Source organism: Sceloporus undulatus, chromosome 8 (assembly GCF_019175285.1).
Source record: "Sceloporus undulatus isolate JIND9_A2432 ecotype Alabama chromosome 8, SceUnd_v1.1, whole genome shotgun sequence".
Lineage (NCBI taxonomy): Eukaryota > Metazoa > Chordata > Lepidosauria > Squamata > Phrynosomatidae > Sceloporus > Sceloporus undulatus.
Genome location: NC_056529.1, coordinates 18,952,875 through 18,970,246, shown reverse-complemented (window position 1 = coordinate 18,970,246; position 17,372 = coordinate 18,952,875). Strand labels below are relative to the sequence as shown.

Here is a 17,372-nt window from a genome sequence, read left to right as displayed (position 1 = left end):
AATATCTAGTCATTAAAAGGTATTCACTGTGCTACATTTAAGCATTAAACTGATCCAAATCTCCAAAGCTGAACTCAAATAAACTTGTAATATATATTGGATTTCCAAAAGGTTGGAGAAACAGTTGTGAAGGAATGGCTTCTTACCATCACGGAGGTCTCCTGTGGACTTAAGGCCACATGAAATTGTTTCATTGTAGGGAGGCAGCTGTACAGGAAATAAATTAAATGGGAGTTGAACAATTATTTAAGCACAAGTAACTTATTGGACTCCAGACTCTTATTGGAGAAGACTGATAAAAAAAAATCACAGATCTGATTTATCGAGAAGAAAAATTATACTGTTAGCTACAGGATGACTATAACAACACACAACAACGTAAGTTAAGAAAAATTGTGTGGCAACGCTATAGGGGCAATTTTAGAAGAGATGGCTGTGCTATTATATTTCATTATAAAAAAAGTTATGGCACCTTTCAGTTGCTTATATTTATTGTTTATTTATTGTACTTATACAATATAGAAAAGGGAGACTAGCTGGTTCATTTCAGCACAAACTTTCAGATGCATCTGAAGAAGCAGATGGGAATCAATGAAGGCCATGCTGAAATAAATTAAGTCTTAAAAGTGCCCCAGGATGCCCTTCCAACATTATGAAATACTCACTACTCTGAGCAATAGTGAAAACGTTCTTCACAATGAGGAATTTAAAGTAGTTCATACCTCAACGGAGCAACGGGGCGTCACAAAGAAGTCATTAAATTCAGCGGGGCTGAATTCTCCAAAGATGTACTGAAAAGCAAAACACATTGCAAATAGTTAGATTAACTGTAGTAGTGAATGCGTTCAACTTTCTGGGAATTTTCATGATATTTGTTTAAAATTACGTTTATTTGACAAGTCCCTTCACTTACAATCGGAAGAATAAAATGAACTAAGAGCCAGATAGATAACCTCTGCTTTCTAAAGTTGCAGATAATTCGAAGTTCTTAAACAATCAGCTCTTGAAGAAGAGTTTTGTCTTCAATGCAATAACTACTTCCTCAGTTTCATTACTGTCTTGTCTGTTGTCTGTCTCTCCATTAACTATCTGCTGTTGCTAACCTTATTCTATCAAATGACACAAGAAAATTCATAAGGCAGGGCAAGTTTTCTAAAGAAATTTCTGAATACGTAATTAAGCAGGAAGCCTTTTGCAAATCTCCTTCTCATTGCTTGTTCTAAGCAAACTCACATACATTCATCATCTCCCCATTCAAAATTTCTCATTCTTTGCTGCTGTCTAATCCTAAATGCTCTTCTTTCTTCGTTCAAGTTGCCCTTCTTCCCTCTTTACATTTGTTCCAATGCCCATTTCTTCTGCCAAATCTTTTCCTGGCTCAAATTTTCTGTGCACTCTGGGAAAAGTTAATGGTCAGTCAGCACAATATCAGCAGCCTTTCAGCACAGCTTCCCTTTTGTTTTGTCCACTTTCAGCTTTATTCTTTCAGCTTTATTCGCAATGATCATACTAAATGGACAATTAGCACCAAGAATTGTAGACAAGCCTGGATACCTCAAAGAATCAAAGCTAGGAAACTGTTTTAGAGCTGTAGCACCAGAGCAAATCCTAATGCAAGGACTACACAAAACCCAGATTATAGGAACATTCTGAGCCTGTGGTCTGTGGTAGAATTCAAAGATATAGCCATGTTAGACTGTAGAATCAGTATGTAGGGAGATCTAGTAGCACCTTTGAGACTAAATGAAGAAAGAAGTTGGCAGCATGAGCTTTTGTAGATTTAAATCTACTTCCTCAGATGCATCCAAATGAGCAACAAGATCTCTCTACACTAGGCCTGTGATAAACAGTGTTCCTTACAGAGTAGAATCTGGAGATTAAAAGGCTACAAAGGTTTAGATATGGTTATACTCTCCCCCAAAAGTTCTTACTTCAACTAAGATTGTTCCCCAATTGTGTAAAGCTGACTTTCAATTGTGGGCATCGCATCTTTTCCCCCACCAGTGAAGCAAAATTGCGTCCTAATTTTTAACAAGGGTATGGGGATTCCAGTAACCACAGGATCGTTGGATTAATTTCCCATGCCAGCAAAGTGATGCTCAAAACTCTGCAATGAGGACTTGTACCATATATGAAGTGAATATTGTCCTAGCTAGGGTTCAGGAAAGGAAAAAGCACCAGGACTTATCCTGCGAACGTATGACAGATAATGGAGCACACTGAATAATTTCAGAAATCGCACTGTGTCTTATGGGTTATAGCAAAGCCTTTGTTTGTATAGACCATGAAAAACTATAGATCACTTTTAAAGAAAAGAAGTGCAATGGTTTCCAACACCTGGCAAAGGTAAAGCTGCATTTTATCACTCCATCCATTTAACTTGTAGAATGAATGTATCATATGTAAAGATTGATTAGACTGCTAAAACCTGGAAGAAGGAACATCATCGATTTATGATACGCAGATGACACCATACTACTAGAAGAAAATAGCAAAGATGTGGAACGATTACTGAAGAAAGTCAAGGAAGAAAGTACAAAGAGAGGCTTATAGTTAAACATTAAGAAAACTTTGGTTTAGCCATTATTTAAAGTGGAAGATGCAGTCAAGAAATCAGAAGACTAGGTCTTGAAAGGGCACCTAGGAAGCAACTTGACAAGATCCTGAACACTGAATACAAAAGTTAGGATTGTCAATGCCATTGTATTTCCCATTTCTTTGTATCGCTGTGAAAGATAGACAGTGAAAAAAGCAGATGGGAAGAAAATAAACTCATTTGAAATATGCTGGAAGAGAAGTCTACAAATACCATGTAATGACAAAAAGACAAACAAATGGCTCCTAAAGGAAATCAACCTAGAGCTCTCTCTAGAAGCCAATAAATTTATATACAGATGCCAAAATACTTTCTACCCACCCTTCACTCAGTACATAAAACCTCATATGTGGTCCTGGAAATACCAATGGTTTCCAGAAGTTAAGCTTTTTAAAGCTTGAAACTTAAAACACAACTATTTTTTAAGAAGCTCTGTCCTCTAATGCCTACACTACTTTACAGATGTAGAGCCATTATCAAACAGATTGGAAATGACAAAATGAACACATTCAAGTACTTTTTTTCTGAAGTCAAATATAGGCCTATGAAGGAAAATTGCTTCTGAAACGTTTTTAAAAAGTATTGTTAATCTGTTAAGGACCATCTAAGCAGCTGGCAGATGTCAGCTATGCAACACCTCCGAGTAAGCAGGCAACTGAAGCATGCTGGAAACCGTTCTCATATTTCAATAGCCTTCTCAGCAACTCTAATCGAGAAGGAAAGCTTGCACAGCACACACAAATACATTCAAAAAGCAGTTTATACTAACAAAATATCTGTTTGCACAAAAAACGTAATGAATCATAATTTATTTTGGATGAAGGCATGCAAAGCACGAAACGCAATCATGCAGTTTCAAATTCTGTTATACAAATAAAACCCATTCCCACACACATTACTCTGAGTCTTAAATCAATACGTTGAGCGCTTAATATACCACCCAACCAAATCTTGGCTGATTTTTTTTAGGATGCAAACCGCAGCCAATGGCACATCAGTGTTGGCTATTTTTTGCTACCAACGCAGTGACCGTGGCACAAATTAAAACCCAGCAATGAATGTTTTTCTGCAGTTTTATTTTTCACCTAAGGTTTGAAATTGTTGAACTAATTGGTCATTTCTATACAGGTGTGCTTTAGTTAATGGAGTAGATGTCTTCCTGGCGTTTATTTTTGGTACCAGAGATAGAAAACACACAGAAGGAGCCGGGACAGCTTCCTACTCCACAAGAAAGATGAATACACTCATCCCTCCATATTTGAGGCTTTGACTATTCATGGATTTGATTAATATGTTCTCTCTAGGAATCTCTAGGTCCTCCAGTGCAACTCGATGGTCAACTTTAAAAAAAGGTTGCACTGAAAGACCTAGAGATTCCTAGACAGATTACTCTACTAGCCCTTTGTAGCTCCTCTGGTGCTGGTCTATGGTCAGTGTCTGTCGGAGGTTGACCACAGAGTTGCCCTGAAGGACCTAGAGATTCCTAGAGAGGATACTCTAGACCTTTGTAGCTCCTCTATTAAAGTTCTATGGTCAGTGTCTGTCGGACGTTGACCACAGAGTTCCACTGAAGGACCTAGAGGCTCCTAGAGAGGTGTCCTCTCAAGTAAAAACATGGTGTTTTTGTTATTTGCGTTTTTTCCATATTCACAAGGGTCTTGTGCCCCTAATCCTAGCAAATATGGAGGGACAAGTGTAGTTCCAAGATGTTTCAACAAACAATTTATTCAAAACTAACATCAGGTGCATGTGAAATGAAGCAACCAAGCCAGGTAAGCCTTGCATAAGCAAACACATTCTGAATCTTGTAGAGGTCGCCTGAAAACGTCTTCCAAAATTTATTTTTCTTTCACCAGTCTCCACTTGGTGACGAAATTTATAAATGAAGCTTTTTCAACATGTCAGGGTAGCTGGTGAGGCAGGCTATTCTGCTTTCCCTTTTCTTTCTTTTGCTCAGCCCACACACTCTCAAAGTGATTTTGGAAGCTGCTGTTTAACTTGCCTGTTGTATGTAAGCAAAGCAGCAACAGTACAATCACCTGAAGCAGAAGAGCACTCTTTCCCAGGTTGCAACCTGACATTGGATGTCAATCTTTCTCCAGACCTCATTCTCCATTTTACTAATGCCAATGCTGCAATTAAAAAAAACCTTCCAGCTAGATGGGAGAAAACTGGAGGGCTGGGCTGGAATTGCGCTCCCTAAACAGACTTTGTAAAAAAGGAGCTTCATTGTTAAAGGCTTTAACTGAGGACATGGGCATCATTCAAACCAATTTATTACGCGCATCAGCTAACTCTCTTGCTCTTTACACCACCTAGAATGCTTAGTTCCATTTTGGATACTCTCCAGCTTCCAGACTAGTCCCTTCTACTCATGAATATATGAATTTGTACTAAATTATATTCTAGTTTGGAAGATCCTAAAATGGTATCCATTCCTACAAGCATTTTATAGCTATCTGCATTATAGCCTCCATTATTATGAAAAGGTATGTCTTGACATGATGTATATCTAAGTACATTATAAGGGCAGGGAGACACACAAACTACCATCTAACTGAATTTACCTGGAATGTGTTCCCATCACAAACCAAACACATCTGTAATGTGACAATTTCAAAACTCAAAAGTATTATCTAAGGGGGAACATAACAGGATAATCGGAGGGCGATGGGACAAAATAAGGCAATGGGATGAGTCTGTTTGTCCCATGAAGCTTCACTCCAGGCAGATAGCATCTACAATATTGCATTCCAAAACCTGCAAATCCTGCAAGGCAAGTAGTCAGGATAATGGAGACGGTTTGGGGCAGCTGCCGCAAGAACAAGTTAAAATGCCTTTTACCTATTTGGTTTGACAGCTACCTGGGGAAAGGGTCAAAGCGTTGGTGGTTTCTGGAGAGTAATAAGGGCTTTCCATGAAGTAATTACCAGCTGAAATAAGCTCCCAGCAATATTAGCTCATTTATAACTGCAGTGTGATGCAAGAAAATGCTAAAGGATATAAACTAGGCCCAGTGGGTTGTATCTATGACACACCTCAAACCTTCATTTGGAAATGCGGACCTCGTAGAACAGTGCATGACAACTTGGTTTAGCTTGGGACGTAAAAAGCCCTCCCTGGGCATGCAACCCTTCCAGCCCATCTTTTGATTCTTGTTCTATCTAGATCAAACACAGGCCACCTTCAACTTAATCAGCTACTAAACGACCTAATAATCCTCTTATCTCACAAAAGAAGTAGCAGTTTCTAATGTGCAGGGCCTTTCTAACTTCAGAGAAACAATATGCAAGCTTTTATCTATAGCTTGGGCCCCATCCCATTCCAAAAAGGAAAAGGCGAGATTATTGCAACAGGTAAACATGTCCTGGATGTTTCCACACCTGGAACAAAAACCGAATATTAAGGATTAGCTTCTGGCATTTTACGCTGCTGAAACTGAAGAACTGTTGTGTTGTATATGATTTGGGGGGGGGGGAATAGAAGAATTAATATTCTAGTTCTCTCTGGCTTTCCTTCTTCAGCCTGCACTTCTGCCACCCAGTCTATACCTTTTACAAAAGCTGCTTCATTTGAAGAACATGTACAGGAAAAGCAGGAATTTCTGGCCCCAATTATAAGCACAGTTTAGAACCGCAAGAGGCTCTCCTGCCATCATGACACACTATTGTTCCATACAAAGTTCCTTAATCCTTAGTGGTATGTCAAATGGTCATATATAAAGCATTTCAACTGAACAGGGGGAAAAAAGAAATGCAGCTCTAGCAATGCGGTTCTTTCAGACTCAATATCTACTTTGCTGAAACAGCATTAATGTGACAAATGACCATAATCCCATGGATCAAAGCCAGCAAGTTCTACTACAAACAAACCTGTGCAACACTGACAACAGCGAACAGAATGTATACAGGAGTAAACTGAAACAGAACCATAAAGATTTACCTGCTAAAGACACAATCTTTGCTTTTAACTTGTACTAAGGTTCATTCGAATCATTCTGTCCAACTGATTTGCACAGAAGAGAACACAGATATTGCTCCTACTGCCTTCAGTCTTTTCCTTACAGATCTCACAACTGCATTCTAGTCTATCATTGTTTGCTGAGCAATACTGCTTCCACATTTAAATACATATTTTGAATACAATGCATAATATAGATGAAGTATTACATTGGTGGATGCTTATAATGAGAATGTAAAGCTTTAATAAAAAACTGCATTAAATTAAAAAAAGAAATCTCATTTGAAGCATGACATACTTCTGCACTTTCTAACTTTTCTTTGGTGCAAAAATGGAGACAATTCAATTGCTAACAAATCTATCATAATCTGCAAGGCTGTGTCACTAAAACTGCAGCAACACTTCGAATCGAAACGAGGGCCTAACTGTTAAAAGTAAAGCCACAGAAACTTTAACTCCTGTGTTGCATTCAATGAAACAAAACCCAAGACTTGCCTATACACGCAGCAGAACGCAGAGGCAGAATTAACTGTGCCACAGTCGAATGCAGGTAAGAAACCATGTTGCTGAATGCTCCTTTGGCATCAAGAGTTCCTAGAAAATAAAAAGCTAATACTGCAAGCAGTGGGTTGGGTTAGGACTGGTTTCTATGAAGTGCTGAACCCAGCTGCAACTACTGAGGCTATAGCCCCAGCTATAATGCAGTGTACTTGGAGAGCAAGGCTGGTGTAGAGGTTTGAATGTTGGACTATGACTGTTGATCAGGGTTCGAATCTCCACTTGGTGATGGAAAAACACTGATTTTAGGCAAGTGACACTGTCTCAGCCTCAGAGGGAGACCAAGGCAAATCCCACTCTGAACAAATTTTGGGAAGAAAACCTCATGACAGGTTTGCCTTGGGGTCACTATAAGTCGGAAATGGCTTGAAGGTACACAACAACTTAGAGACCACTAAGCCATGCAATGAAAGAAGTCATTGCCATGAGAAATGGAGGTCAAAACATTGCTCCCTCCTCATAGTTGAAGCCGTTTTAAACAAGGCCTAACGTGTTCCTTCTCAGAGCGGTGTGAGAAGCTGTGCCCAAGACTTTACTTTGTCCACAACAGGTAAGCGACAAGGGATATGTGGCCTTTTCAACTCCGGCTGCAATCTTAACACACCTCTTTGAGAGTTAAGCTCCAGTGAAACCAAAGGGTCTTATTTCCAAGTCTTAAAAATAGACACTCACCTGCAAAGACTAACAGCACATAACTGGAAGAATGTAATCTGCAGGCTGCTGACTTGCAAAAATGTTTTGAATAGGTAGGATAGGAAATTGTGGACAAGTCCCCCTTTGCTAACATATCTGAAGATGGTAACAGCCTGACTCCAAATGATAACAATTTGACTGCTTTGCAGATCGAAGCACAAAGCAAAATTCTGCATCAATTTCAGACTGCGACTATTATTCTCTAATCATTTTGTATGTTTGAACTGCTGCAAAAGCATGAACCGGACAGTCTTTCTCAATCTGTCACCAGGTTTTCTGTACCTGCCAAGGAATGAGACAACAGATTTTCAAGGGCACTGACCTAAATTCAATTTGTGGCTTTGTGCTTTAACATCTCCATCTCGACTCCACTTTATCTAGACTTAAAATGCCAAAAATTATTACTTCTTTTGCACATAAAAGCGTCTTGCAGTTAATTCTAACAATGCTGCTATTAATATTTTGCTTCATTTAGTTGTGCTGTACAAACGTCACAAACAGACCTTCCTATGTTGGTCATTGATGGAATGAGAACTTCTGCACATCTGACAATTTCCAGAGGTCTCAAGTCCAGCCTTATTTGAATACTGAGAATGTATTATTTTTAATTTAATGAAAAAATCTGAATGTTAGCAAGGAATAGAATAAGAGTGACTTCTCATATACATTCCTTAATATAGTTTTCCTTTTTAAAACAACCTATTGCATTAATATTATTTGGACAGAAAAGCTAAGTTCGATAAATATCTATGCTCATGTTTCAATACTGGCCGCATCTGCAATGCAGAAATAATGCAGTTTGACACCACTTTAACTGCCATGGCTCAGTGCTATGGAATTCTGGGAACTGTAGTTTTGTGATACATGTAGCCTTCTCGGTCAGAGAGCTCTAGAGCCAAAACAAACTATAGTTCCCAGAATGCCACAGCACTGAGCCATGGCAGTTAAAGCGGTGTCAAACTGGATTACTTCTGAAATGTGGATGGAGCCACTGAAGGGTTCGTAGAGAAAGCTGTAAAATTAGAGGGAAGACAAATGTAAAACAAAACAAAACATTGCACTGAAATAAACAACTGTTAAGCAAAACATCCAGCTTTGCCAAATTTGAAAATTAGTTTATTAAAAGGGACGTCTGTCACTTACTTTTAAAAGGCAATCTTACTTACTGCATAAAGTTAGTATGAAAAGCATGCTGATGTTTCTAGCAATGTGACCTGAAGAAATATGCGAGCTAACAGGTAATAGATGAAACTCTACAGAGAGGCAAGAACGGCAACCACCATTTTGTAATGTCATTTATTGTTTACTGGTATTAAACTATTTATACTTGAAGATTTCAAAGCAATATACGACAACAAAACAAACACATAAAATCAGCCTATAGAATCCAGATGGCTCACAAGAGATAAACGCATAGTAAGCTCAATTCTACCTGGAACCTCTTTTGAAAAATAGGTATATCTTCAACATAGCCTAAAAATAAGAATTGTCAGAACAGATCTAGTATCAGGGGAAAGAGTATTCAATATAATTAGTACCAATATGTTAGTTTGGTACAGGAACCACATATTCAATACACAAGGACTAATGTGCAGCAGCCCTCTAGATGTGCTGAACTACAACTCACATCATCCCCATATAACTTGGCTGAGGCTCATGTAAAGCACACCATTAGCAGACAGATTGAGTTGCATGTAAGCTGGCCCTCTGTTTGTTCAAATATCACTTGCTAGATAGCCATGCACTTTCAACTGCATATTGAAAGAGTAGCAACTGACTTCACAAGGTTGCTGTTTGGAATAAGGTAATGTATGTGGCAAACTTTGGACAAGTAGTGTATTATCTGCACCACAGAGAGAAGCTGCACCCTCCAGCTATACATAAAAGAAGCACTGACATTTCTGGAACTAAGGCTCCAAATACTAAATAACACACAAGAGGCCTATCTCCTTCACATTGGAAACTCCCCCTCCTTCTTTTACTATTTGACTCTTAACAAGGTACACCCAATAATGTCATCTCCAAACACCAGTTACTCATGCAAGCTAAAAAAAACCTTATCCATAGCACTGGCATAACTAAGAAGTTTTAAAAAGCAACTGATTTTAAATTATAATGATTCCTTGGAGCGGCAGAGATCTGCAAATTCGTCAGTCAGTTTTGCTACCATCAGGCCCACATGCGGCATCTCTCCCTGAACATTTCTTTACCTGTATTACAAAATCCAAACCTCAAAGCTGCATATTTACCCAACCCAAAAAAACCCCAAATACCTAACAACCATATGAAAGAGATTAGGCTGAGAGAATGAATCTTATCTAAAGCCGTCAGGGAAGCCTAATAGCTGGGCAAGGAGGCGAGCTTTAGCTATGGCTATCAAAAGCCATCATTCAGGCCACTACATTATTTAGGTGATGTACAGAAAACCACCACAGGGTTTGTCGGGAGCAATAATAATGAACACACTGTCACTCTCCATCCTTGGTGGCCTATCTGTAAAAGGGGACCCTCTTATATACTTCACAAACCACTGAAGAGGGCAAAACCCAAGGCTGAAAACATATTTTTAGAAGCTGAAATAGAGAAATTACGCAGCGGCAACAGTAGAACACTGAGTAACCTAATCATGAACCGGATTCAGTTTTTAAAACCATTTTACTATACTGTTCAAGGCTAATATACTCCATGGTTTTATTGACGACGTAAACAAAAGAACCAATTTTACCAAAATGGCAAGCGTAAAAATACAATCCAGATTTCCAGACCAAATAACCAAGCCAAGATTACACAGGATTCCAGTTTTGGCATAGGTTCTCAGCATGCACATCGATGTGCGTATCCAAAATGCTCTCTGTGTGCCATTTCCCCCCTATTCCACCTCAAGGATCCTACCTCCTTGCCTTGAAAATACTAATTTCATAGGAAAGTTTCACTCAGGCATTTGCAACCTTTGCTATTTTTGCTACCTATCAGACTTGCAGAATGGAAAGCAAATACCTTTCCGTTCTCAACCCCAAAGCAAGACATCAACAACTTTCATAAAGGCAAATGCAGTAGGAGACAGGTTACAGTGGCTTAATAAGCACTTTCAAAAGGAGATAACTCGGTTCGAGTCCTTACAGTCAGGGTCCACAGGCTTACTACTATTCCATTAGTAAGATTTTCTTCCTACGACTCGGTTCTGAATGGAAAATATCACCTTCATCCATAGAGTGTGATGTAACTGCTTCTGCAAAGCATACAATTTCAGTTTGGTGAAGCTCCTGGCTCTTCCAGCACATAATGCTCAATGAGGAGGACTGCGGGCTGAATTCCTCCATTGAAATATCCTCAGAAGAATCTGAGCTGCACAATCCTGCCCTAACACATTTATTTATTAAATCGTTATCATCACAACCACATTAAAATACACAACCTTTAAAACCAAATTCAATGACCAACAGGTATCTTCCCAATTACTTGTTCGTAATTGTACATATCCTAGGTATTCTATGAAGTACGAAACAAAGGGGGCATTCACACTAGGTTTTTGTCCTGAGAGATGCGGATCACCGCACCAATGCATATTGGGATTGTTGTTCCCATTACATTTTGTGTTCCTGAATCTCTTTGAGTCATTTTAAACATGCAATTGTTTTGTGATAGAACCGAGTTGCCTCCATTCCCGAATTGGTTCAGAGCAATCTGAACCAATTCGGTTGTGCATTCACACTGCTGAAGATGTGGATCGATGCGGTTCTTTAAAAAAGACATGGGAGGAAAAAAACCATGGGTATCGAATATCCCAGGCTAAGTGGGGTTTTAGGTAGCCCATCCCTCAAAGTGCATTCAGGGCGAATGTGAATGGCAAGGATATAACCCAGTTTCACGCTGGGTTACTTCCATAGTGTGAATGCCCACAAAGTATTACTGTGTACAGCTTCTTACTTTTGTTCTTATTAAAAGCAAATCAGATGGGGCTGTGTGCTTCTCAGATATTATTATTATTATTATTATTATCCTTTATTTATAAAGAGCTGTAAATTTACACAGCGCTGTACATACAATCTTTTTAATTAGACGGTTCCCTGCCCTCAGGCTTACAATCTAAAAAGACATGACATAAAAGGAGAAGGGAAAGGTGGTGGGGGTAGTAAATCAAAACTTTAAACCACCCGATATTATTTAAAAAAGCATTGTCACATTGTTAAAATAAAATATTTAAACAACTCCTTCCTCTAAAAAGATGCCTGGCAATTTATAACTGTGAGCAAGGAAAAGCCACATGAATGAATGAATGAAAGTCAACCACAACACTGCCTAGCTCAGCAAATGCAGAAAAGTTGTTGCTTTGTGCAATGCTTAGCGTCCTCTCCCTGTACCTTGTCTAGAGAATGCATGATGTACCTGTTGCTGTGTGCTTTCAAACACATTTCCAACTTATGGCAACCCTATTATGGGAGTTTCTTGGCAAGATTTGTTCAGAGGAGGTTTGCCATTGGCTTTCCAAGGGTGAGAGCATGTCACTTGCCCAAGGTGCCCCAGTATAATTAATGACTGAGAGGGAACTCGAACCCAGGACACTCCAACCACTACACCCCACTAGCTCTCTTCACCTACTTCCAGGATTTCCTCAACCTTTACATTTCTGCTGGCCAGATCATCTGCCAGATATTACTTCTTTCCTTCTAAATTAATCTGATGGGGAGGGGATGTGTCAGCCTTCGCCATTCTGATAAAGACAAGGCTGCACCAGTATGTATGCTTACCTGGGAGCCCCATAAAGGAACACAACCAATCTGCTCAAGGATCTGGTTGTAAAGCTGCAGCAGCCACAGAGATAGACTTATCTGAGAGTAAAGGTCTATGACTGAGCCAAGGAGCTTCACTCCCCGGTAAGGAACATAGTAGGCTGAAAAGCTGCAATGACTCTACACATACTTACCTGACATACTTATCCCTAAGTAAACCTTCAGCAATCCTAGGCATGCACTTACGTGAGAGTAAAACACAAGTGAACTCTAAAAAGTTTACTCTCAGTAGAGAAAACAATCAAGCAGTAGAAGTTGCAAAAAGAGGGAAAACTGCAATACTGTACAACCGTTCTGCATGGAGACAGTTTACTTCTGCTTTAAAACTAAGTATCATGAAACAAAAAACACACTGTATTTCAACACCAGGAGGACTGAAACCCTCAAGGGATCTTTATCTTAGGTAAACCACCTCTGAGAAGAGTCAATGTTTCTAAAGCTGCCGCAAAACAAAAAGCCTCTAAGGAAAAAATGAACCCAATACTGTATTATTTTACAGTTCTCCCCCTTGGTCTCATATATATATATACACACACACACACACACACACACATATATACACACACACATATTTTACAGTTCTCCCCCTTGGTCTCATTCATATATATATATATATATAATATGGAGTTAGGGGCTCTACATCCTACTGTTGGTTGCAATGAAGCAGCTGACAAAAAGCAACACATTGGATCAATGAAGTTTCCATAAGTGTTGACTTTCCTTCAGTAACTGATTCAAGGAGGCCTAACTCCATTTGGAACTAGCAACTAGACCGAGGCCAGAGATTTCTTCCTCAGCTTAAGGCCAAAATCCAACTAACAGTCCTAGCAAGAACAGAGCCACTGAATCAATGGGATTCAATACCAACAACGTACAGTATTCAGGAGACCTAACTCTAGTCACCTTGGATCAAATATCGATCAGGAAGGAGGCTGCAGTCAAGACATAAGAGGGCTAGGAATGGGAAGGGCAGCCATGAAAGAACTAGTCAAGCTCCTTAGGAGTAAAGACATACAATTGAGTACTAAAGTTAAGATCATACGAGGAATTGTATTTCCCACCGCAGTGTACGAATGTAGGAGCTGGGCAGTGAAAAAAGAAGATAAAAAGAAAATCAATTCATTTGAGCTGTAAGAGCAGGGTTAGATTCAGAAGGAAAAGGAGCGAAGAGAGGAGGACCATCAACCATGTTAGATATGCATAAGACACCATACTAACAGCGAGGAAAAATCAAAGACCTAGAACAACTACTGAGGAAGGACAACAAAGGTCCCATACAGACAGGCCAAAATAAAGCTGCTTCGGGTCACTTTGGAGGTATGCTGTTTAAATGATGCATGTGTCCCAAGTTGCGCTTTAGTCCTTAGGACTGGAGCATGGCTTCGGCGTGGCTTCCGGCCTCTTAGGACGCATGCATCATTTAAACAGCATGCCTCCAAAGTGACCCAAAGCAGCTTTATTTTGGCCTGTCTGTATGAGGCCAAAGAAAGTGCAAAGCCAGGCTTACAGTTGAACATAAAGAAAACAAAATGACGACTAGGGAAGAAATACATAATTCAACGTAGAAAACGAAGAAAGTGAAATAGTAAAAAGGGAGAGATGAGGAAGTCAGATGAAGGGAAAGCAATTGGGAAGAGGAGAAATTGACTTAGGGAGTTGGGGATGTTTAGCCTGGAGAAGAGAAGGTTAAGAGGTGATATGAGAGCCCTGTTTAAAAATTTGAAAGGATGTCCTATTGAGGAGGGAGCAAGCTTGTTTTCTGCTGCTCCAGAGAATAGGACCCGGAGCAATGGATGCAAGCTCCAGGAAAAGAGATTCCACCTGAACATTAGGAGGAACTTCCTGAGAGTAAGGGCTGTTCGACAGTGGAACACACTCCTTCCTCGGAGTGTAGTGGAGTCTCCCTCCTTGGAGGTCTTTAAACAGAGGCTGGATGGCCATCTGTCAATGGGGATGCATTGATTGAGAGTTCCTGCATGGCAGAATGGGGTTGGACTGGATGATCCTTGAGGTCTCTTCCAACTCTACGATTCTATGAGTTGAAGGAATAGAAGGAGCGAGAGAGTTGAAGGTCACCACTGCTAGTATATCACATCACTATAGGGTTGCACAGACAGAACTAAAGGTATTGTGGATCAAGAGAAGATATTAACCAGGAGTATATGTGTGTGTATGTATGTATGTATGTGGATATGTATTATGTACTACGAAGGAACCTTTTGGCAACGAACGGTGTGTGGAATTAGGTTTTTGTGGTGTACGTGTATAATTTTAAGCTGAGATTGCAGAGGAGAAATAAGGAGACAGCTAGGAAGAGGAAGGGGAGCGCTTGAAAGAACTAGGCAAGATCCTAAAGAGTAAAGATCTGCAACTGAGGACTAAAGTTGGACTCCTCCAAGCCATTGTATCCCCATCACTGTGGATGGATGAGGCAGAAGGACAACCCAGAGGGACGAAGGGGCTGCGGATGGCCAAAAAGACAGACAAATGGGTCCTTGAGCAGATGGAGCAGAAGCTCCTCCTGGAAGCCAAGATGGTGAGACTGAGGCATCGGGGGGAGGAGGCTGGGCTCACGCTACCAAAGAAGAAGAGTGACTCTGGGCCCAAATAAAGAGAGAGGCCCAAAGAAAGCTGCTTCGGGTCACTTTGGAGGTAAGCTGTTTCAATGCTGCATTTCAGAGGCTGGAAGCAGCGCCAAAGGCCCGCTCTTAAGCAGCATCCCTCCAAAGTGACCCGAAGCGGCTTGATTTTGGCCTCTCTGTCTGGGGCCTCTATGGGCAGCTTCTGGCGGAGTTGCCCCGGAGGCCTAGAGAGGGGCGTTTATGGTCCAAGGCCCGCATCACCGTCGGATGCGGAGAAGCGCCTTCCTTCTCTAGGGCTCTAGGCCCGAAGGAGCAAGAGGTCCCTGGGGAGAAAGTGCAAGAGAAGGGCCTGGCTCAGAGCTTCCAAAGGCGCGTTCTCTAGGCGCCTCCAGGGCGGCTCTAAGGCCAGCCTCCGCCAGAGATCCCTGGAGAGAAAGCGATCCAATAGTCTGTATCTCGGGGCCCTTCCTCCTCCTCCTCCTTCGGCGAATGAATGAGGCCGAGGGAGGCCCAGGCCTTGCCCGAAGGAAGCGGCCAGGCAACGTGTTCCCGCCCCGCGGAGAAGGAAGAAGCCAGGCCTGGCCTTCACAGGGGCTGCCTTTTACCTGAGCTCTATGGACCGCCATGGCGCTCCCCGGAGGCTCCTCTCCCGAGGAGGAGGAGGAGGAAGCGGCGGCGCGGTCGGCCTTTCCCCTCAGCGCCTCCTCACGATGCAGGAGCCGCCGCCGCCGCCATCTTGTGTCTCCTTTTTCGCGCACAGACAGACAGGCGGCGGCGGGGCGGGGCCCGTGCGCATGCGCGGAACAGGCCTCGCCCCCTTTCCGTCTCACCGCCACGCCTCCCCAACCTCGGGCGTTGAGTACATTACGCATGCGCGGCTGCCCTCGGCCTTTTTTCTGCCTCACGCTCGCGCCCCAGCCACGCCCCCCAAGCTCGGGCGTTGATGATACTGCGCATGCGCGGCCGCCCTCAGCCTTTTTTCTGGCTCACGCCACGCCCCGATGCGTATATTGCGCATGCGCGGCTCCCTTCAGCTGCAGTTGCTTAGGCTCCTGGAGTGGAGGGGAGAAAGAGAGGAGAGCTCGTTTGCGCATGTCCGTTTTCCGGAGCTGTAACTGAGATAGATCATTGTGTGCTGAAAGGGAATGGCTGGGAGTGGAAAGGGACGATGTGTGACTGCGCATGCGCGTCTTCGGGCTTACTGCGCAGGCGTAAAAAAATAGGCGGCTTTTCTCCAACCGCGTGAGGCCGCCCGCGCATGCGTACACGGTTAGGGGCGGATTTTAAAAAAGCAGCATGGAAGGAATATTTTTGCGCGTGCGCAAAGGGCACCTTCTCGGCTTCTCCTTTTGCGCAGGCGCAGTAGAAATGCAGTAGGCATGCTTTGGAAGAATGAATGGAAGAGTTTATTTTTCTTGTTTTAAATCATCATCTTTTAAATAGAGAGAGATTTCTGTCCAGTGATTTTAGCCATCAATAAATCTGATTGCGTTTTTATTTTAACCCTGTCATCCTGGCAATAATCCTTGCAAGATTGAGGATTGTAATTTAGATTAAATTAAATGATGGGATTCTAAATAAAATAGATGTGGATTGCTTTTTTTAAATATGTATGGGTCTTATTTGTCCTTTTAAACTGCTTTGTGTGTTTTAACTGATGTCTTTATGCCAGTGTCTCTCTGAAATAGAAACAATAATAATAATAATAAAATATTAATTATTAATAACAACAGGGAAGATACAAAGCAGAAGTTCCATTAGGAGCAGCAGGCAACTATAAACGTATTAAGCACATGCGTCAACATCATCAGACGCTTTTGCTAAACTCACAGGTTCCTGAAAAACAAGCAGTTTCCTTGCAAATGCTTCATTGGTTAAACCCCAAAGAATCAAAGAACCATAGAGTTGGAAGAGACCCCAAGAAGAGCCTTCATCCAGTCCAAACCCCTTCTTCTTCTTCTGCCGTGCAGGATCTCTCAATCCAAGCATCCCCATTGACAGATGGCCATCCAGCCTCTGCTTAAAGACCTCCAAGGCAGGATCTTCTGCTATCTCTAACCATCAGGAAGTCCCTCCTAATGTTGAGGAGGAATCTCTTTTCCTGTACTTTCCATCCATTGCTCCATTGTGTCCTGTTCTCTGGAGCAGCAGAAAACAAGCTTGCTCCCTCCTCAATATGACATCCCTTAAAAT

The 17,372-nt window shown here is 41.5% G+C and overlaps 1 protein-coding gene across 1 annotated transcript in view; it reads right to left on the bottom strand.

Annotated features, from left to right (window-relative positions):
• Positions 1-16,066, bottom strand: part of USP10 (ubiquitin specific peptidase 10) — a 34,503-nt gene extending 18,437 nt beyond the window's left edge. The window contains exons 1-3 of the mRNA XM_042437613.1: positions 15,785-16,066; positions 723-791; positions 147-207 (exon numbers count right to left, since the gene is read on the bottom strand). Coding sequence (XP_042293547.1) covers positions 147-207; positions 723-791; positions 15,785-16,051 — 397 coding nt within the window. The 5' untranslated portion in view covers positions 16,052-16,066. The remainder of the gene's footprint in view (positions 1-146; positions 208-722; positions 792-15,784) is intronic.
• Between the last annotated feature and the right edge of the window lie 1,306 nt (positions 16,067-17,372).